The 21,988-nt window shown below is 41.4% G+C and overlaps 1 protein-coding gene across 12 annotated transcripts in view; it reads left to right on the top strand.

Moving 5' to 3' along the window:
- kiaa1217 (sickle tail protein homolog) overlaps nt 1–21,988 on the top strand; it is a 255,530-nt gene that overhangs the window by 76,703 nt on the left and 156,839 nt on the right. For 11 of the 12 annotated variants that reach the window (XR_001171144.3, XM_012965645.3, XM_004915435.4 and 8 more), the window contains exon 2: nt 1,273–1,550. Coding sequence is in view for 10 of the 12 variants with exons in the window: in XM_012965645.3 (XP_012821099.1) it covers nt 1,273–1,550 (278 nt within the window). In the remaining 2 variants the exon portion in view is untranslated. Of the gene's footprint in view, nt 1–1,272; nt 1,551–8,697; nt 9,089–21,988 lie in introns of those variants that run through there. The other variant, XM_004915440.4, reaches the window with a different exon arrangement.

Here is a 21,988-nt window from a genome sequence, read left to right as displayed (position 1 = left end):
TGTCTATTACTAAAAGCTAATTTAAAGGTGAACTACCCCTTTAAGTAAGGTAATGAATAGAGTTTTGTGTCTTCTCTTGCCCTTTTTTTGAGCCTGCCTGGTAATTGCAAACCAGGCATTTAAACCCTCCAAATAGAACGTGCCCACCCCCAAAACACAGCACCCATGTAAATTACAATCAAATTTGTATTTAAGACTGGAAATAAAATCTACATAGTATGTATAAATTCTATAGAAAACCATAAAAAGTCCAAGTAGAATTATTTCAAGTCAATAACATTGTGTCCATTTGAAACAAACATTTGGAGTTGCTATTTCAAAACATTTTGTATATCCAGAATTTTTTTTTTTTTTTAAAAGAGAAAAGTTTACCTATAGCATACGATGCACCCAGCTGGATATCTAAGTTACTGTTTCCTAATGCAGTCCGGTATTCGGTAACAACTACCACTTTAAGCTCCACATATCGCTGGCACCATTTTCTATATTTTTGAGCATCATAATGTTGCTGTTATGGTTGTGCTCTGACAAGCATGGCCAAAAATATTGGCACCAATGAGGTTTTTCAAATAATGAATTAGTTAAATATGGAGTCAGTTGGTTGATGTTTTGGGGTTGCTTTACAGCCCCAGAAACTGGGTACCTGGAGTCTTATCAAGACAAAAAGATGGATCTCTGTTGAAGATAATGGATCTTCCAGCAGGATAATGGGATATCCCAAAAGCAAACTCCAGGACCTAGGAATGGATAAGGCAAAACAATGGACTCTTCTAAAGTTGCCAGCTATAGACCAGATCTAAATCCTATTTAATCATTGTGGAGATCTGAAAACTGCAGTTGAGATGGCAACTGGAGCAGTCTGCAAAAGAAGAATAGAAAGTAGAGAGATGTGGAAAGTTCATTCATGGCTATAGGGAGCGCTGGATTTCAGTTCTTCTTTCTAAAAGGGATGGTACCAAAAAGTAAATCTGGGGTGTCAATAATTTGGGGTGTGTGCATTTCCAAATGGAATAACAAAGTTCTAGTGATTCCATTAATTTTTGGAAACCTGCTACTGTCAACTTTTTTTTTTTAACCACAATTGTTACTCATTTGGTAAAACTGCTGCTATACAAAATGATGTCAAAGCCATTTTCTCCCTATTATATGAAACCCCTACCTTTCCTTTTATAGTAATGTTAAGCAGACTGGTGCTGTATTTTATATTTGCTTATGTATTTACCCTAGGTATCTGACATGTGATCCATTAATAGACTTGTCCTTGTTTTTCAGGCCAATCAAAACATATTCAAGGCTCATCCCTGGAAAATATAGAATTTCATCAGTCAAAAGAGAATCTTACTAATGGGAACAGTCACATTCCACAAAAATCTGGGCGGAATATTCCAAGGAGACATACTGTAGGGGGCCCTCGAAGTTCTAAAGAGATTTTAGGAATGCAGACATCGGAAATGGACAGGAAAAGAGAGGCTTTTCTAGAACACCTCAAATACAAATATCCTCATCATGCGACTGCAATTATGGGCCACCAGGAACGGCTGAGAGATCAGGTATGAAATAGAATCGGGCTGCAGGCTTGGGGTTTATTGCCCACCGATGGTACAGTGACTGATGCTTGGGTGAAAGGGAAGGGAATGGAGTACTATTAAATGTCAATTCCCAGCATATCTCAATTTGATTGTAACAGCTGAAGCAACTCCTGTCTGATGTGTCTGTCATCATCAGGCTTGCCATTTTACCTTAAGGACTTAAAGGTGGAACCAGTGTAGTGGGTCCTTTCTAATTCCACCAGGGCCCAGATGCAGGAGGACACATAAGGTCCTTGTTGTGAGACCCTAGCCAGCACATCACTGGAGCCTAGATATGACAAAAAAGGGGAAAAAAATATCTGTGGGCGCCTCTTAAATGCAAAAATTACACCTTGCGGGCTCCATTATGCTGGTGTTGCGAATTGCAGTAAATTGAAAGGCAATGGGACATGCTATTGCACACTGTAATCCAGGGATTGTGCTTTTTAAAAGAAACAATTGAACTTCTGTAAACACAGTGTTTGTGTTCCTGTCCCGTATATATCCCAGCAGTCTGTGTGTGCTGGCCACGGGTTTACTCATTCTTTTGTTCCTAACTCAAAGACATAATCCGGTAAAAACTAAACTAATTTACCACTGAGGTTCGGGTTCAGCAAAACCAAGGTGTTTCTTGCAGAAATATTGGGTTTTCATAGTTAAAGCGTATAGCTGGATCTTGATAAAATATGTGACTCATGAACATGAGAGAGCCATTAACAGCCAGACTAATTATGCTCAATGTAACCTGTAGTACAGAGACGTTATTGTTATGGTTGTGTTGGCTGGAGGAATAGGATTGGCCCATGTTGTTTGTATAGAACTAAACTACAGAGGAGATTTAAATCAGATTTTAATGATCAGACTTTATCTGACGCACAAAATCTTGTCATGCAACAGCTTAAGCTTCAGCCCTTATTGAACATGCTCCCCAAGCTTTAATAACATCCATCGCTGAGAAACTGTTACTGTCCATATATGAGCTGCTAATATTACTCTTATGCTGCTGAGAAATGTATCAGCAAGGATGTCCAACTGAAGGCCAGTAGGCTGATGTGGCCCTCCAAATGATCTTTATGGTCTTCTCAGAGGCTCCACAGACTATACTAAATGGCATGATTGTTTAAACAGAATCCAACATGTCCCTCCATCATACTGCATGAGATATATTTGGACCACTATTTGTAACTTGGCCCACACTGAACTAATATATCAAATGTTAACATGTTAGAATGAAGGTCATTTAGAATGTCCTAAATACTCTTGGAACTGTAGCGAAATGACTGATGTAATGTTTTCATCTATGTGTAACTTACTGTCTGCTAAAGGGACTAAATGCTGCACTTATGGGGAAGCTAGAATAGACTAATATTATAGTGAATGAATAATTAGAAACAAGGTTGTACTGAGGTGTGTGGGGCCCACTGCTGATGCAACCCAATGGACCCCCGTCACCAGTACCCCCCTTCCCCCAAGCGCATATACCTAATACTTACCTAGGCTTGCTCGGGGAAGGAAGATCAGACCTGATCTTCACCGGAAAGCATTAGCACTCCCCCAAGTGCTAATGCTTCCCGGTGAAGATTGGGTCTGGATTTTTTTCTGGTATCTGACCAGCCCAGTTCGACCCTAATGGATTGCTTTGTCTCCACCAACACTGGCAAGTTTCTGGGTTACCTAGAGAGACAAGCACTTGCTACTTGTAGCTGGATTAAATTAGCTTTATTATTAACAAGGGGAGCATGAGAGTTGACTTGCCCCTAGAGAAAGCATGGAGAAAGCCAAAGGACAGGCTAGAAAAACCATATTTATAAATTAGGTATATTTTGTTGCAGGAAGGGTAGAAATATACCTATTATGCTGGGCGAAGAGGGCCAACCTGGAGAAACAATAGCACCTTTATACTGCTTTATCTGCAAAATGTACAGCTAGTGAGAAGGAATTTCTCTAGGAGCTGCAGGTAAAATGCATATCTGTCAGTTTATCTTGGAATGATAATAAAGGCAATATTTGTCCGTGATAATTGAGAAGGAATTTAATCTAGTGTTCATACGGGTTTCTTAGTAATGCTCAAATACTTCTGAATTGAGAGTATTTGTGTAAAGTGAATTATTTATTATCCGACAGAATTGTATATCAGGCCCTCCCAAACTGTGAGGGTGCCCCCCAAGATACCCCAATACAATGAGGGAGCCCAGCCTGAATTGACTCAGCATAAGGTTCACTCTAATTTGCTGTTCTGGATACTGTTGGAACATTAAAGCAAAATACAATAATTTTGTATACATATCGCTATCATTGGTTGTGATTTAGGGGGGCCTTAAATGTAAACTGCAAAGAGAAACTGCAGCCTAGTCTGTTTTATAGCTTCATTCGGTCGTCATTTTTTATTTTTTGTGTTTTTTCAGTTATTTAGCTTTTTGTTCAGCAGCTCTTCAGTTTGGTATTTCAGCAGCAATCTGGTTGCTAAGGTCTTGTTTACCTTAGCATCCAGGCAGTGTTGTGAAAGGAACTCTGGCATATAGATAGGAAAGGGATTAAATAGATAAGTAAAAATAAATAAAGAGGATGTTCACCAAGTTACTTTTAGTGCCATGTAGACATTGATATTCTAAGATCAGTTGCAATTAGTCTTTATTTTTTATGTTGTATGGTTTTTCAATTATTTAGCCTTTGATTCAGCAACTCTGCAGTTTGGTATTTCAGAAGCAATATGGTTGCTAGGGTCTTATTTAACCTAGCAACCAGGCCGTGGTTTGAACGTGAGATGGGAATATGAATAGTAGATGGCCTGAATAAAAAGATAATTAATAAAAAGTAACAAGAAGAATAAAATTGTAGCCCCACAGAGCAATAGTTTTTGGCTGCCAGGGTCAGTGACCCCATTTGAAATCTGGAAAGAGGCAGCAGAGGAAGGGAAATAATTAAAAAAAAACTCTAAAAAATAAATAATGAAGACCAACTGAAAAGTTGCTAGGAATAGAACATTCTAAAAGATACCTAAAGTTAATGTAAAGGTGAACCATCCCTTTAACTCGGAGTTTGGGCAGAGCAATGAGGCACCCATTGACAGCCAAAGGGCTATGAGTTGAACTGTCCTAATTTTTATAAATAATGGGGACCTGCTGTCTGTATTGCACTTACAGCACGGCGGGTTCTGAGTGAACTCATTATGTGCCAGTGTGCCATCTCTTTATTGCATTTGTGTCTCACAGCAACTTTAGAGCCAAGTAAAATTGTTTGAAAACAATCACTTCTTTATGGTGTGTTGTAGTGTGTTCCCTGTGTCATGGCAGCTTAGTGCCCTGTCACATACTGGTTAACCTTTATATTGACATGTGGCGCATATAATCTGTCATATTATAACTGGGCAAGGAGCATGCTGTGATGTTTACTTTGCTAATGGCTGTGAAAGCACCTCAATTACACAGATAAAGTAATAGCACAAACATAAGTTCTTATCGTATCTGTAATAGTTATGTACTAAGTATAGTATACAAGGCAGAACAAGTCAAATATAATTAATGTTTATATCTTGCCCATTAGTTTTGCTGTTAAGTTTCACCGAACATATACAGACTAAATCTGGTATTAATTCTGTTCTTGTCCTAGTGGCCTACATGGGTCCAATTATGGTCCTGAGGGGCAAACATTTAGATCAGCCGGATATTGCCCAACTCGGGGTGGGCATATTGGTGAAGTGAGCGGATCTTCACATGTAAGGCCAGCTTAACATTAGGGCCAATCCAGGCAGAGTTGGCAGCTTATTGCTCCATGTATGGGGGATAAAGAACAGCCTGGCTGACCAATATCTGGCTGGGGATCTGCCAGATATCTAACAGTGAGGTTTGAATATCCCTTGTCTCTTGTGGGTATGCATATGACCAACAGGTCCAAACAAGTGGATCAGCCCAATTTGGCCCACTGCCTGCCTCATGAGCAACTTAAGAGCTATGAGGGCTAAACACCAAGCTATGGCTGCTGGAGTGCGACAGTTCCCAACCTTTCCCATAGAAACAAAGCAGGGGACCTGGGAGTTGCACTTCTACAATAAGACATGTGCCAAAGGTTGTCTATCCCTATAAATGGAAGTTAAAGTTTCAGTTCCTTTTTATGCTCAGATCACTGTTAGTGATGGGTAAAATGTTTTGCCAGGCATGGATTCGCTGTGAATTTCCGTGTTTCGCGAAACGGATGAAAAAATTCGCTGCGGAAAAATTTGCCGCACATCCAAAAATTTTTTTTTGATGTGCAAGATTTTCGCCGTTTTGCGAACGGGACAGATTCACTCATCACTAATCACTGTGCATAGCTGGATTTCTTGTATTGCCTTATAATCTTTTTAAGCAGAGCCACAATCACGTTTTCTATATAGGGGGTACATATTGTTGAAATAAGTTGAATCAATGTCTACTGTATTTCCAGTATACCTAAATGGATTGTCCACATTGAATTCTATATGCATTTCCTTGAATAGTGGAGACCACTCGGGGGTGGGTTAGCAAGCTGTACGGGCAGCGAATAGGGAGTAGGGCTTGGGCTGTATTTCACAAAAACACTGACTTTTCCTTATAACACTTCTTTAACAATGATGGGTGAATGCAGATGTTAGGCTGCAACTTGAGAAACGTTCATTGTGAAAAATGTGTAATTGAAGCAGCAAAGTAAACTCACCACATAGTAACATAGTAAGTTAAGTTGAAAAAAGACGTACGTCCATCACGTTCAATCACAATGCCCATATACCTGTATAACCTGCCTAACTGCTAGTTGATCCAGAGGACCCCGTCTTTTTGGCCTTCTGTAAATATGTAAAAATGCTATACATAAATTGTATAAATACTATACACTTTTTGATGTTATTAATCATTATTTTGGCTGTCCCCATAATAATTCTGTTTTTAAAGCTTATGTATTAAAGGTTAAGTTTTAAGTGCACTAAACTATACTTCTTTGGAGATTGGTAACACTGAGGTGGCAAACACTATGTGCACGTGATCTTATTCTACAGAGAAATGAAGTTGGCCTTATAATCTGCCTACAAGGAGTGCAGAAACTTTAACTGCACCTTTTGAAAGTTTGGGCAGCGCCAGATCAGTCAACACATAGTGAATTACCCACGCGCCCTGTAATTACTCGCTGCTTCAGCAATCGCTACTAACTGTACCTTGTGACTGGGGCAGACTGGTAGGTTCAGACCCATTATAATTATTTTGGACACAGTGTGGGGGTATTACTATAAAGGTAAAAAGTATAGGGGCCCAGGGGGGCGCTAACTGAAGCAGTTTCATAAACAATATCCTATTTTCAAAGTTTATGCCAGACTGTACAGTTCTGCAATGGCCAAAGTATTGAGGAATGCCACATATACTACTCTTGTGCAGCTGCAACATAAGCTACAGTTTCTGATGCCGACTGCAATATTCTACACTGTAAACAACCATATAAGATGCAAGGCATGTAATATAATGGGTAGCCCTAGTCACTGCTTTCTGCACTTGAATGGCACAAATTGCCTGAAATTGATGTCAGAGGAAATTGGGAGTGATCATAGTTGGCTCCCCCCATGTTTACTTCTTATACACTCAGAGTGGGGCATGGAGAGCAATAATAATAATAATTCAGTTTAAAAAAAGGAGGGGGTGATATGTGGCGCTTAGGACAATGCCACAAGGCATGTATTTACACATTTGGCACCTGCTCAATTTCCAGCTCACTTCACAGACTAACAAGAAAATGATCTGAGCCTGTCTGTGCACTCAGAGGTCAGGTAATTAACATTTGGAAATTTGCCACCCGCTTCCATGCAAATTGTTTGGGCATCAAAACACTTGATACATGCCATGTTCCAATTCCATTAATGGTATTAGAGTAGGGCCCCCGCCACAGCCACCTACCCCCCCCCCAAAGGCCCCGACACTCATGCAACCCCGTTCCCCCATGAGCGCGCATACAGTATACTTATCTTGGGTGTGATCAGGGGAGGGAGCTCAACTGGGGAACACTGGCATGGATCGGGTCTTGGTCTGCCCAGTCCAGTCTTGTAACAGGGTCAATTATATACTACTGCTAAAGTGCAGTCTCGCCCCTAAGGTTGAAGACACACAGAGCTACTAGTAGCAGCTAAGTGTCATGGCTACTATAATAGACAATGCTGATCATTTACTTATACTAGTCTCTGCGTGTGTTTTAGCAGAGGCAATTCTCAGTATTGTCTATGGCAGGGTATTTTCTGGTGTTTAGTAGCCGTGACAAGTAGCTGCTACTAGTAGTTCAGTGTGTCTTCACACTAGAATGTAAATCGCTGGTGGGATGGCACATGCGGTGGCGCGATTTGCCGAAGTTGCAGAAGTTTCATCTCAAGGCAACTTCCGCGACTTTGACAAATCAAAGCGACGCGTATGCCATCCCACCGGCAATTTACATTCTAGCCGGCATTTCGGGGTGATTAGTTGCCCGTGACAAGGGAGATTAATCTCCCCGTCTGTCACAGCCCTAACGGAAATAGCATTAAAATTCTAGGTGACATGACCAGGCGATAGCTCCAGGTTTCCCTCAGCGCCCTATGTCGATAGGCTTGGCACAATTGCGCTGAAAGAATAAGTCGCATGTGTCACTCGCACAACAAACGCCAGAAATGACACCAGACAGACTTCACTGGTAGGCGCAGCACAATTGTGTCAAGATATTTGCCTGTTGACATCTGCAATGATAATAGAATTCTGGGGAAAAAATGCTGCAATATGGGAAAACATGGTGCCTTCACTCAAAATTGCACTTTGCTCACTGGACTTATATATTTTGAGTTTGAAAACAGTATGGTAAGCGACAACATTTTCCCCTGGGATTATGGGAGTTGTAGTCCAATCTGTTGGGCATGCATGCCTGGAATAACCAGTTTAACTAGAATGTTTTTATGGAGAAACTAGGCCAGAGGCTATAAAGAAAAAAAAGGGAGAGAGAAACCTGCCGAGGCTGAACGTTGGCGCTCTCACCTAACATTACTTGGCCGGGGGAAGGTTGGGGCACTGCTAGCAGATAGCTGCATTGTCAGACAGGGAGGGGCAGATAACGAATCACCTATTGTTGCATTCAGGGCCAGTGGCCCCTTACAAAACTCATCAAGTCCTTTCACAGGGGGAAATGCTCAGGCTGAGCAGCCTCACACTGAGGTGGTGACAAGTCAGGAAGCCATAAGCATTTTCTAATTAACGCCAGAAATCCACACAACTCTTTTATTAGCCACCACTAACTTCTGTATGTGTGTGTGTAGTCTGCCAGGTGGGGTTATAGTAACCATGGAGATGGTGTGATGTCACAGTGGGGAAGCATGTCAAGGCAGCAGAAGTTACATGTTAGAGCGCTTCAGGGGAACACAAATATCCAATAGGCTGGAAGCAGTTTTCAAGTGAGCACAGGATTGGGATGCGGCTGTGCTGTACCTGACAGTTGGGAAGGAATACGCCACTCACTGGCTCAGCTGGTCATGCTGCTGCTGCTGCTGGACACCTACAGGAAAGCAGGTAAATACAGAGCCATGCTTTGCATAGAGAAGAAAGCTCCGCAAACATGCAGGGTGGTATTTATCTACAGGATCCGTCCCTCTGCCCTGCAAATGGCACTGCTGTAACTGCTACCTGGTGTGCTAGGGAGACCTGCTGGATTCTGCTCAAGGAGTTATAAGGGGATATTTACCCAAACACAGTTTTCTTCAGCAACTTTCTATTATACATTCATTAAAAAAAATGTTCAATCAAGGCAGCTTTTGTTTATCGCTTTCTGTTCTACGGTTCTGACTCTTGAAATAATGTAGCAGAAGTTAGTTCTCTGTTAGTCAGCTTCTGCTATATCATTCCACAGCACAGCCAATATAAAGAATCCGACAGATATGGATTTCACTAGCAATTACAGTATTGTTTTAAATTAAAGTGTATTAGAAAGTTGCATAGAATGACATTTTATTTCATTATGCAGTTTTTGGGCTCAGATCCCCTTTAAAAGATCAATAAGGCTCAATGTAATATTGCTTAAATATTTAAGACGATACAAATTTGCTGCATAGTAGAGGTTTCCAAGTTGCTGGAGCATTGTCTGTGGGTAACTTAGTGTTTCATAAGCTTATAGTACTTAGGTGGTATTTTCTATAGTGGAAGGGCTTGCAGTGTGCCAGTCTGAGCAACCTATGGGCAAGAGGAGGGAATGGCAGGACAACTGGCACAGGGAGAGTTTGCACAGAGCAAGCAATTCGGAGTGACAGATTTATTCACCCTCTTTTTGTGCATATATTGCTCCATAATTGACTTAAAAGTAAACAAAGTGTGATCAGTGCATTTTTATTGCTGCAGAGCTAGAATCTTTCTGTATCTTTCTGCAGTCTTTAAATGTTGTTTATCATGGTCTCTAACAAGGTGCAGAATTGTATATACAGTGGTGTGAAAAACTATTTGCCCCCTTCCTGATTTCTTATTCTTTTGCATGTTTGTCACACAAAATGTTTCTGATCATCAAACACATTTAACTATTAGTCAAAGATAACACAAGTGAACACAAAATGCAGTTTTTAAATGAGGGTTTTTATTATTTAGGGAGAAAAAAAATCCAAACCTACATGGCCCTGTGTGAAAAAGTAATTGCCCCCTGAACCTAATAACTGGTTGGGCCACCCTTAGCAGCAATAACTGCAATCAAGCGTTTGCGATAACTTGCAACGAGTCTTTTACAGCGCTCTGGAGGAATTTTGGCCCACTCATCTTTGTAGAATTGTTGTAATTCAGCTTTATTTGAGGGTTTTCTAGCATGAACCGCCTTTTTAAGGTCATGCCACAATATCTCAATAGGATTCAGGTCAGGACTTTGACTAGGCCACTCCAAAGTCTTCATTTTGTTTTTCTTCAGCCATTCAGAGGTGGATTTGCTGGTGTGTTTTGGGTCATTGTCCTGCTGCAGCACCCAAGATCGCTTCAGCTTGAGTTGACGAACAGATGGCCGGACATTCTCCTTCAGGATTTTTTGGTAGACAGTAGAATTCATGGTTCCATCTATCACAGCAAGCCTTCCAGGTCCTGAAGCAGCAAAACAACCCCAGACCATCACACTACCACCACCATATTTTACTGTTGGTATGATGTTCTTTTTCTGAAATGCTGTGTTACTTTTACGCCAGATGTAACAGGACACGCACCTTCCAAAAAGTTCAACTTTTGTCTCGTCGGTCCACAAGGTATTTTCTCTAAAGTCTTGGCAATCATTGAGATGTTTTTTAGCAAAATTGAGACGAGCCTTAATGTTCTTTTTGCTTAAAAGTGGTTTGCGCCTTGGAAATCTGCCATGCAGGCCGTTTTTGCCCAGTCTCTTTCTTATGGTGGAGTCGTGAACACTGACCTTAATTGAGGCAAGTGAGGCCTGCAGTTCTTTAGATGTTGTCCTGGGGTCTTTTGTGGCCTCCCGGATGAGTTGTCTCTGCGCTCTTGGGGTAATTTTGGTCGGCCGGCCACTCCTGGGAAGGTTCACCACTGTTCCATGTTTTTGCCATTTGTGGATAATGGCTCTCACTGTGGTTCGCTGGAGTCCCAAAGCTTTAGAAATGGCTTTATAACCTTTACCAGACTGATAGATCTCAATTACTTTTGTTCTCATTTGTTCCTGAATTTCTTTGGATCTTGGCATGATGTCTAGCTTTTGAGGTGCTTTTGGGCTACTTCTCTGTGTCAGGTAGCTCCTATTTAAGTGATTTCTTGATTGAAACAGGTGTGGCAGTAATCAGGCCTGGGGGTGACTACACAAATTGATATTGAAATTGAAAATTGAAATTGATAAACCACAGTTAAGTTATTTTTTAGCAAGGGGGCAATAACTTTTTCACACAGGGCCATGTAGATTTGGAGTTTTTTTTCTCCCTTAATAACGTAAACCTTCATTTTAAAACTGCATTTTGTGTTCAATTATGTTATCTTTGACTAATAGTTAACGGTTTTTGATGAGCAGAAACATTTAAGTGTGACAAACATGCAAAAGAATAAGAAATCAGGAAGGGGGCAAATAGTTTTTCACACCACTGTATTTAATACAGATATATGTAGTATCCCAGTGTGGATGTCATATGCTCCTGTTATACAATTAATATTATTTAGCTTTAATACATAATGTTTCTGTGAGAGGCTGAACATTTAAATATGGTTTCTGCAGGTATTGGGGAGTAGAAAGTTGTATCATACCTACATGAAACTAGTGGATTTATTTTGTGTTTTGCCTTCATGAAGGTCGGTGATGGGATATGTGCATTAAATAAAGCCGCTGTTTCTCACAAGTGGTCTTTCATGTGGATATAACTGGAAGGCACTGTGTATAGCTGGAATGTTGCACAAGATCTTTAGTTTGTGTTGAGCAGAAATAATGCAGGAGGGAAATAGACCTTGTGCACAAAATCCGACATTTTCCCCCAGGTCTTCGTTCTACATTTGAGAAAAGCTCAAAAGCCAGGAATTATCACACTTTGAACATAAACTTAATTTCTTTGGCCAAACTATAAGGTTGTAGCTCCAGTAGCGGCACTAGGCTGGCACAAACAGGTCACGTTTCATGCTTTGTACTTACAGCTGCTTTCAGCTAGTGGATGCCAACATCTTTACTCTCACTCACGAGAGCCTGGCACAAATATACAACACTGAAGTGCCCAAATCTGACAGATGCAACAGGTGAACTGTGGCACTTGCCTGATATGGACATTTATCAGCACTTATTTACATACAGCACAACAAAGCCAGAGTGGGCTGTGGCTAAAAGCCATTCTGTGCATAGGGCATGTTAAAGGCAGCCAGTTTGTGGTCCATCCTGGGGTGCATAGCAGTTCCCATAGCTAAAAGATACAGTCTGTGCCAGATCTCATCATATCTGACGTTGGAAGTTTGTAAAGCCCAGTAGGGAGCCTTTAAATGATGCTGAGTCTTATTGGAACAAAACAGCAGAGTTTTGTCACTTTTAAAGCCAGGGGAAGTTTATGTTGAAATGGTGCCATGTGATACAGCGCACTATATATAAGGGGAGATATAAGGGGTTAACAAAGTAAATGTACATTATGATTGTTATGGAGAAATTGCAGTTCATTCTGTCTTTTCAGTGCTCGGAGATTGACAAAAAGCAAAAACACCTCATCAAACACCTTTATCTTTAGCTTTTTGTCAATTACCTTTGTGCTAAAGCAGTAGGTGGGTACATTCTATTCGTGGAGAATGAACGAAATTAGCAAAAGCAGTAGAATGAAAATATGTATTTTAACTAAATGTGTTTCTTCACATTAGTAGTTATTTAAAGAAAACTTTTGCTACTTGGTTAATACCTTTAATAGCTATTGTGCATCACAGAAAGAATATATGGATCCCCAACCTTGTCTTTTGTTCTATAACAACCTATAGCCTCTGGGAAGGGACTGGGGCTGTGGGATAGCAGGTATAGTAGGGAGAGATGGTGCCTATAGTAGCAGTGGGGGGATAATAGCCTCTGGGAAGGGACTGGGGCTGTGGGATAGCAGGTATAGTAGGGAGAGATGGTGCCTATAGTAGCAGTGGGATAATAGCCTCTGGGAAGGGACTGTGGCTGTGGGATAGCAGGTATAGTAGGGAGAGATGGTGCCTATAGTAGCAGTGGGATAATAGCCTCTGGGAAGGGACTGGGGCTGTGGGATAGCAGGTATAGTAGGGAGAGATGGTGCCTATAGTAGCAGTGGGGGGGATAATAGCCTCTGGGTAGGGACTGTGGCTGTGGGATAGCAGGTATAGTAGGGAGAGATGGTGCCTATAGTAGCAGTGGGGGGATAATAGCCTCTGGGAAGGGACTGTGGCTGTGGGATAGCAGGTATAGTAGGGAGAGATGGTGCCTATAGTAGCAGTGGGGGGATAATAGCCTCTGGGAAGGGACTGGGGCTGTGGGATAGCAGGTATAGTAGGGAGAGATGGTGCCTATAGTAGCAGTGGGATAATAGCCTCTGGGAAGGGACTGTGGCTGTGGGATAGCAGGTATAGTAGGGAGAGATGGTGCCTATAGTAGCAGTGGGGGGATAATAGCCTCTGGGAAGGGACTGGGGCTGTGGGATAGCAGGTATAGTAGGGAGAGATGGTGCCTATAGTAGCAGTGGGGGGATAATAGCCTCTGGGAAGGGACTGTGGCTGTAGGAAAATAGCTATAGCATGTATAGCAGAGCAACAACAATATTGCCCATTCTGCAGCTTCCATCACCAACTGACAGACAAAGGCTTAATGCCTATTGCTGGAGTAGTAGATTTGAAGGTGTGGTAGGATGATACACAGTGATCCTTAGTAATACACAGGATGTTTAATATAAAAATTACTTGCCCCAGGGAGTGCATTTGTGAATGCTTTGATGACAAACAGACAAATGAGCTGAAATGTGAACAAAATGTTATATATAAATACTATCTCTATGGATATCCTTTGAATTAATTCTTTAAAGAAGCAAAGTTGTCACGCATGATATATAATTCATTACTTGCTCACAGTGCCATCTTGTCACTACTGCTGCAACTCTGTAAAACATCAAGAATTTATGACCCTGTTTGTACTACTTTTTGAATATTTATATTTTTAGACTTTGGGTGCTGGCTCGAGTTTGTACAGTTCCAGCTTGGGTATCACTGGCCCTTGTGGAGAACTGGTATATTCCCATTATTATTGCTGCCGAGGGGCCTGGGAAGTGGCTGGCATTTTTTGCCTTTCTTGATTGGTGCCCACCATTTAATTTTCTCTCATCATGGAACTCAGATAGGGAGCTATAGTTCACTAAGACTTAAGGGCCATAAATGTGACACCCACAGAGTCATTGGTAAGTTTCTGCTGAAGGCTTCACCTCATTCTGACCAATGGTGGTCCATGGCTCACTAAGAGATATTTGGTCCCAGACTACGAAGGGCTTCACAGATTTCTTTGCATCACAACACTATTTTAAAATAAATCACCCCTTGTATTTAATATAATCACCCCACTACACTGACCTAGTTAGGTCTTGATTCCTACATGGCCCTCATGGAACTTGAGCCTTGGTAGAATATAGCATCTTGTTTGCTCTTGGGTCAACAAAGACCCAAAATAAATGATCTGTGCAGTCAAAGTAAATAGAAATGAAGGATTCTCTCCTTGGGCTGAAGATTGCTAATTGGCCAGAAGCGTTAAAGGCTTATCTTTGGGACCCACGCGTGGTCTGTAACATAATTACAGTGCAAACAAGGATACCTGATCACTGACACTTGACACCACAAGTATAAGGTTAAACCCTTGTCTATGACAACATATTTGTGCATCCATTCATTTCATGTTATACCTCTGAACAACAGAAAAAGTTGCCGTTCCGGTGGGATTTGTGTAGCTGGTTAGCAGTAATGTCACAATGATGCCACAGGCTGTATGTTTCACGGTACTGCTCTATATTCTGCAATAGGGAAATGGAACCCTTACTTTTACATTTCCTGGGGGGAGGGCAATTTAATGAATTACAACTTCCAACAGGTAGTGTAGTAGAGCTGTTTTAATTTCTAGTGATACTTCCAGTCTCATCTACTGTCCATGTTTTGAACAGTGTAGTTTGTCTCAGCTTAAATATAGTTATAGATTCCTAGAAAAGATCAGGAGGAAGGGTGAGGTAGAAAGGTTTGCATATCATTACCCAGTGAACCTAGCACCAGGCACACGTGGCAGCGAATCAGGTTTTATGTATGGTATGAGTTTGTATTAGAAGTATGAATGTTGGTTAATTACCTACTGTGACTGATGTGGTTGATTTGCCAGGATCACATAGGTGCCACTAGGGCTGCACAAAGCACGAGCTCTATAACTTATTCCTGTATGGACTACCCCTATGCACCTTGTTTGGCTATTGCTGCAGCATTGTGGACAACAATATTGGGGTTATACCCTTGTTTTTATGCTTCTAAAACCAGAATAAGGGTGAAAAAGAAAAGAGAAGAGGAGAAAAAAATAATTTTTAATATTTTCATCCTCAGAGACAGTTAAAACAAATTCTAACTATGTAGTACAGCCCAGGGACAGAATTCCTGTGTGCACTGAGCCATACACTAACATTGGTTGCCTTCCATCCTGTCCTACTGCATTCTAGTTCTGCACAACATTTTCATAGGTTGCTGGCATTAACTGGCACAGTGAGGTTTCCTATGTAGCCTTTGCAATGTGTACGTGATGGGAAATGTGCAGGCTGTTGGCCAATTAACATGTATATGCATTATTAGCACAGAGGTGTGAATACCTGAGGAATGAATGAGGCAGGCTGTGATTAAGCATATCCGATCCTAAGAATGAGCAAATTGTGGCTGTCTTTAAAGGGGTGCAGCCGCCCCACACCTCGCTCATAGTTGGGCCTCATGGAACAGCAGTTGTAGATACAGGTAAAAAAAATCCATTCTTCCCCATATATTTATATCTTGTAGAATTGTATCATGGTCCCACACAGGACCCAGCAGTTTATGGAAGCTTACAGCAGTCCCATAGTTTTCAGACTGCCAGTCCAGGGCTGCTTCTAGATGTGACTTGTGCCAAATGACTCGTAGAAACATGTTTTATAAGAAATATTATTATAAGAACCCTTTTCTTTTAAAAAGGATAGAAGAAGTCATCTTGGCAGGGCCGGAACTAGGGGTAGGCAGAAGAGGCAGCTGCCTAGGGCGCAACGATTGGGGGGCGCCAGGCAGGTACCTCTCCTGCCTACCCCTAGTGCTACTTTGTCATTGCCTCCACCGCTTGTCATTAGCGGTGGAGGCAATGACCGATCTAATCGCACCGCCCCCCCCCAGCACCGCCTCCTGTGCTTTGGCGCACATGTGCTGTTTGGGGGGCGGGGAGGTGGGCGGAGTTGGCCGACCGGGTTGCCTAGGGCGCCCGGTTGGCTTGGCCCGCCCCTGCATCTTGGAGTCAATGGTGCTATACTATACTATAACTATAGAGGAGGCAGGCCCCACAGTCGCTAGGTGGCCCAGGGGACAGGGAGGCCCAGCTTCCTCTATAGCAGTGACCCCCAACCAGTGGCTCCTGAGCAACATGTTTCTCAGCACCCCCTTTGATGTTGCTCCAAGCGGCCTCAAAGTAGGTGCCCATTTTTACATTTCTGGCTTGCAAATTTTAGAAGCATTAAAACAGTTTTACTCCAAGCAGGCTAGCTAGCTGCTTACAGGCAAGCAACCCACATGGGGCTATCAAATAGCCATTCTCAGTCCTTATTTGGCATCCCCTAAGAATTTTTTTCATGCTTGTGTGGCTTACCAACACGTTTAACATCTGACTCTGGCACGAGTAAAAAAGGTTGGAGATCCCTGCTCTATAGTATAGAAAGCCTTCATCTTCAGTCACTTTCCTATCTGAGAGTGGATGGGGAGCTGGGGATGCAAGCAGGCAGGAGAGTGGGTGGTGGTTTAATGGGTATGGGTAGGGTTACCTGTGCATGCTGGGCCCCTCCGAATATTTTTTGTTGGGGGGGGCTCTATGGTGACATCTAATACCCTTATAAGGTACCCCCATTTACAGTATTATTAATTCACATGAGTATTTGGCTGCCTTTGCTCCTGTATTGCAAAAAAAGCAATTATACATTGAAAAGTGCCAAACTTCACCTTGCCATATCGGATATTAGTTGCCAGCTTTTCTACTGTTGTTTTTAGGCACAGGAATTTTAGTTGGAATTCTGTTCTCGCAGACACCTTGTAGTTCAGAGTTATTGTGCTGATCAGGGTTTTTGGCTGCCAAAATATTATATAAAAGCTTGTTTTAACTTGCGCACTCCTTCTCATTTGAAGAGCTGAAGAAAATTCTGAAGGCCTGGGGATGAGGTTAGTCAAAGAACAAAAAAAGTCAACAACTTTAGTTTCCTTTGTAGGTGGGTTTATTCCTTGTAGCAGTGGGGAGGGTTTGTACACAGCCGCTCTAAAGAAGCTTTCTCCGGGGTGTGAGGGCCTATTGTAATGTGTATAATCTAATGTGCCTGGGACTCAGGAGTGGGTGGGGCAAGAAAACCCCATAACCAAACATTCACTCTTTTAAATGTGCCCCCATGTGAATCTAAGGCTGCCCGTATGCGGAAAGGTACGGCTCGCTAGCTTGGCTGTTTTCCATCCTATTGTCTAAGTGTCTCTCCATATGGGGGCCCATTGAGAGACAATTTTGAAAGACTGTCCCAAAAAACAGTTGGCAGAAAATCCAGTCTGACCTCAGTTAAACCTGAAGGGACAACTTGTACTTTTCTGTTACCCCCTTTCAGGAAAGCTTGGGAGCACAGGGAGGGGTAGTAGAGTAGTTGAGTTCATTACTGACTCCCTACAATGTTATACAGGATTCTATGCATCAGAAGATATATACACAAATGAGTGTGTGACACGTGCATAGGTGACATGTTGCTTAAAATGCCCTTATATATCCCCTACCCTAATTGCATATGGGAGGTTGTGTATACTGGCATCTCACTACTTACTCATGCCTTGTGTAAACTGAAATTGGGCCTGAAATCTGCCAGGAATCTATAATTAGAGTTCTATCAGGGTCAGAGAAAGTCATAGCAATCAAATTGCCTGTACCCCCAGCAGAGAAAGCCATGGCAATCAAATTGCCTGTACCCCCTAATTAAATAAAATTAAATAGTAGATGTGCCCACTGCAACATCAAATAGCCACTTGCTATACCTAAGATAAAGTGTGGGGAAATATCATATTTTTACTTCTCTTTCCATTCTCATTGGCTTGTGATGAGCGAATCTGTCCTGTTTTGCTGAAAATTTTGCAGAAAAGTTCATAAAATTCGGCCACTGCATGACTTTTTTAAAAAGCTCAATTTTGTTGACACGTGACTTATTCGATGTGACCACAACTTTTTCCTCGCTCGTTTAAATTTTGCCGTGGCAAATTTTTGCTGCAGTTTTTGTGGAATTTCCTAGCGAATTCATGACTGCTGAAAAAAATTGTTTATTACTATCATTGGCCTCTGAGGAACAGAAAGGGTTAAAGATCTTTTCACTTGTGTATAGGCAGAGGCATGCTCTGGGCGAGCACCAAAGTAAAGCTTCTTACAACTCCAGTTCAAACTCATTGCAGGCAATTATATGTTACATTATAGGAACTGTTACATCTGCAAATACAGTAACTAATAATAGTAACTTTCTCACTGGAATCCAATGCAAATGTGTAAAAAAGAAACTTTTGGTTTCTAACAAATGTTAATGTTACTTCAGAATTATTGCTTAATTATATAAAACTGAATAAAACATTGAGTTTGAAACATATTAAAACATTGTCCTTGCACAGTTTCACATTTGGCAAAAGGACATTTCTGTATATATATATATTTATATGTGTGTGTGTGTATACACGTATGGGATCTCCCATGCAGTCAATTTTAAGCATATATTTTTAATTTCTACAAATGATTTCCTTTTTCTCTGTAATAATAAAACAGTAGCTTGTTCTGTATGGTAACTAAGCTGCATGATTCCATATTTGAGGCAAAATACTCATATTTGGTTTATTTTATGTATAAATGATTTTTAGCAGACTTAAGGTATGGTGATCCAAATTACAGAAAGATGCCTTATTTGGAACCCCAGGTCCTAAGCATTCAGGATAATAGTTACTACCTGTACATGTGAATAAAAGCCCATTATTGCTCATAAATCACTATTACAAAAAATATAGTTTATCAAATTTCATGCAGCTTCCTGGATCCTTCAGCCAGCATTCACTTATGATTATGCTCTCTTCCATGATTAACAAAAAGTCATTTCTTAATACAATATGGTAGGGATCTGTTATCCAGAATGCTTGGGAGCTGGGATTTTCTACCATAATCTGTAACACAGTGTCAAAAATCTGATAAAACACATTTAAACACTAAAAAGATCCAGTTGGATTTTTTAGCCATTACCGTGGATTTATGCAGGGTTAGTTAGATTCCTGCAAGGCGTTGTCTCATCATTACACAGGGCCAGGGATCAGCAGGAATGAAGAACTGACTATAGAATACACTATGGGGGGTGGGGAAAGTTGCAGTTCTGCAGGACCTAACTGTCACATTTGTTCTGTGCTGTACACTGTTCACACTTTGTGCTTCACATTCATTAATATATATATGTTTCATATTTAAAGGGACAGATGCCCAACTAAGCCAGTAAAGGGTATGGAAAGTCTCAATTATAAAGAATGACTGGCCAAGTTGGGTCTGTTTACACTGGAGAAGAAGTGCTTAGGGGAAAATATGATAACTATGTATAAATATATAAGGGATTCATATAATTATCTCCCTAATGCTTTATTCACCAGTAGGTCCTTCCAGCAGGCATGAGGGCACCCATTCCAATAAGAAGAAAAAAGTTATTTGTACATATAGTATATGGCTTATATATATATATATATATATATATATATATATATATATATAATATATATCTAATGTTGCAGATGGCTTTTTAGGATGTGAGGAAAGACAGGGACTGGTCTGATTACCAAACTGGAGTCAGGAAGGATTTGCCCCCTCTTGGTTATATTGCAAAGGTTTGCATGGTTTTTTTTTGCCTTCTTCTGGATCAACTAGCAGTTAGGTAGATTTTATATAGATATAAAAGGTTGAACTTAATTGACTCTTAAGCACTAGAGAAAATGGAAAGAGGGTACATCATGTTCCAGACCCTGTTAGAATGTTTGATTTCATTGCTCCCTTCATGCTCCAAGCTCTGTCAGGCATCTGTTTGACTGATAATACACTAGCTGCTAATACTTATATTCTTTTCAGTGGATTATCGGGTAGTTAATTGGCATGGTAGTACTGCCTCTCGGTGTGCCAAACATTAAATGTATTATTTTCCATTTTCACGCTGGATTCTCTCCAAGCACCAAGCTGTTATTATATCTGATTGTTGTGCTGAAATAACCCAAGCGATAGCAATATTCAATAAATGACCATTTCAGTGGATTCAGTGCCAAGCTACAGGGCAGTTGGTTTATTTTTACTACCTCCGTGCCTTTCCCTAGCAACTTACCCCTCAACATCAGATTTAAAGACACAATCATCAGAATAAAGTCAGATCTGTGTGGAGGAAGAGCAAAGATCTTGGGCTCTGCTGCTGTTTGCTACACATGGCTCTGTCCCATTGGTGTGTAAGAGTGAGATTTCATTTCCCTTCAGCACAGCAAGCACTATAGCAGCTCCGTTTCACATTCTTCAATACTAATATCTAGATGAATAGGAACATACTGAACATTCCTAAAAAAAAAGTAGAAAAATAAACCTTACTCAAAAATACGGTGTGTTTACCTTTCAGGTACAACCATGTTGTGTTTTGCATAATTATCCTTGGTAGCTAGCATGTAAGCCTGGTAGGCAATTTGTGCGTGACTCTGTGCAATCAAGGAGCAGTAGTTTAAAGCTTAACGTAAATCTTAAATTGTCCATACGACTGCCCCTGGCACATGGCTCTCACACTCAAGTCGTACAGGTTTTACCTGCCACAATAGGCCTTGCTGGTTCCCTTAAACAACACCAGGGAGGGTAACTCCCAGAGTCAGGTGACACATATTAACCTAGGGCACGGCCTCATTACTATTCTATTAGTTAAGCCTAATGATTTGCTGTTTAGTCTTGCCCGCTCCTCTAGTCATCTATGTACTGTACATATGTAGGAGCCAGCAGCTGTCGTAAATGCCAGCTGGGCATGCTGGAAGTTGCAGTTTAGCCAATACTAAACTACAATGCTTCATCTGCCAAAGACTTTTTTTTAAAAGACTTTTTTCAAAAATCCAATCTTTCTGTTTTAGAAATAAATTTGCTTCCTATTCCTCCCTCTGGGGTTTCCCAGTAGCAGCTCAGTAAGCCAGGTTGCCCACTTTCTGTAACAGGTTGCAGGGTCGGACTGGGCTGCCGGGACACCGGGAAAAATCCCAGAACTGACTCTTGCAGCGCTCCCCAGTCCGACCCTGACAGGTTGCTATATTAGTGGATACATTTTGCAGCAGCATCAAATGGATACCAGAAACTACTGTGTCAGTTGTAACAGGGAGCATGCTCAGTAGCAGCCATGTGTGGGTTGACCCAAAACCCAGGAACCACAGATTTCCCACAGGTCAGGCAGGTAAAGGTTAAAATTTGGGTGACCATTGCGAGTTCAGGTTGGGTGTGGATCAGACTGGGGAGGTACATTCCTCCCCGCTCCCAATGAGTCCCTGCAGAAGATGGGGGTGCAGGTCCTACAATTGTAACATTTTATGGGCTAGGGTTGGAGTTAAGATATTGAGGATTAGGGTTGCGTACAGGTTAGGATTTTGTGGTTTAGGGCTGGGTATGGGTTAAGATTTGTGGGTCATGGTTGGATGTGGGTTAAGATTTTGTGGATTAGGGTCGGAGTGCAGGTTAATATGTTTCGGGATAGGGTT

Source organism: Xenopus tropicalis, chromosome 6 (assembly GCF_000004195.4).
Source record: "Xenopus tropicalis strain Nigerian chromosome 6, UCB_Xtro_10.0, whole genome shotgun sequence".
Taxonomy (NCBI): domain Eukaryota; kingdom Metazoa; phylum Chordata; class Amphibia; order Anura; family Pipidae; genus Xenopus; species Xenopus tropicalis.
The sequence above is the reverse complement of the archived record's forward strand: the minus strand, read 5'-3'. Positions and strand labels throughout refer to the sequence as shown.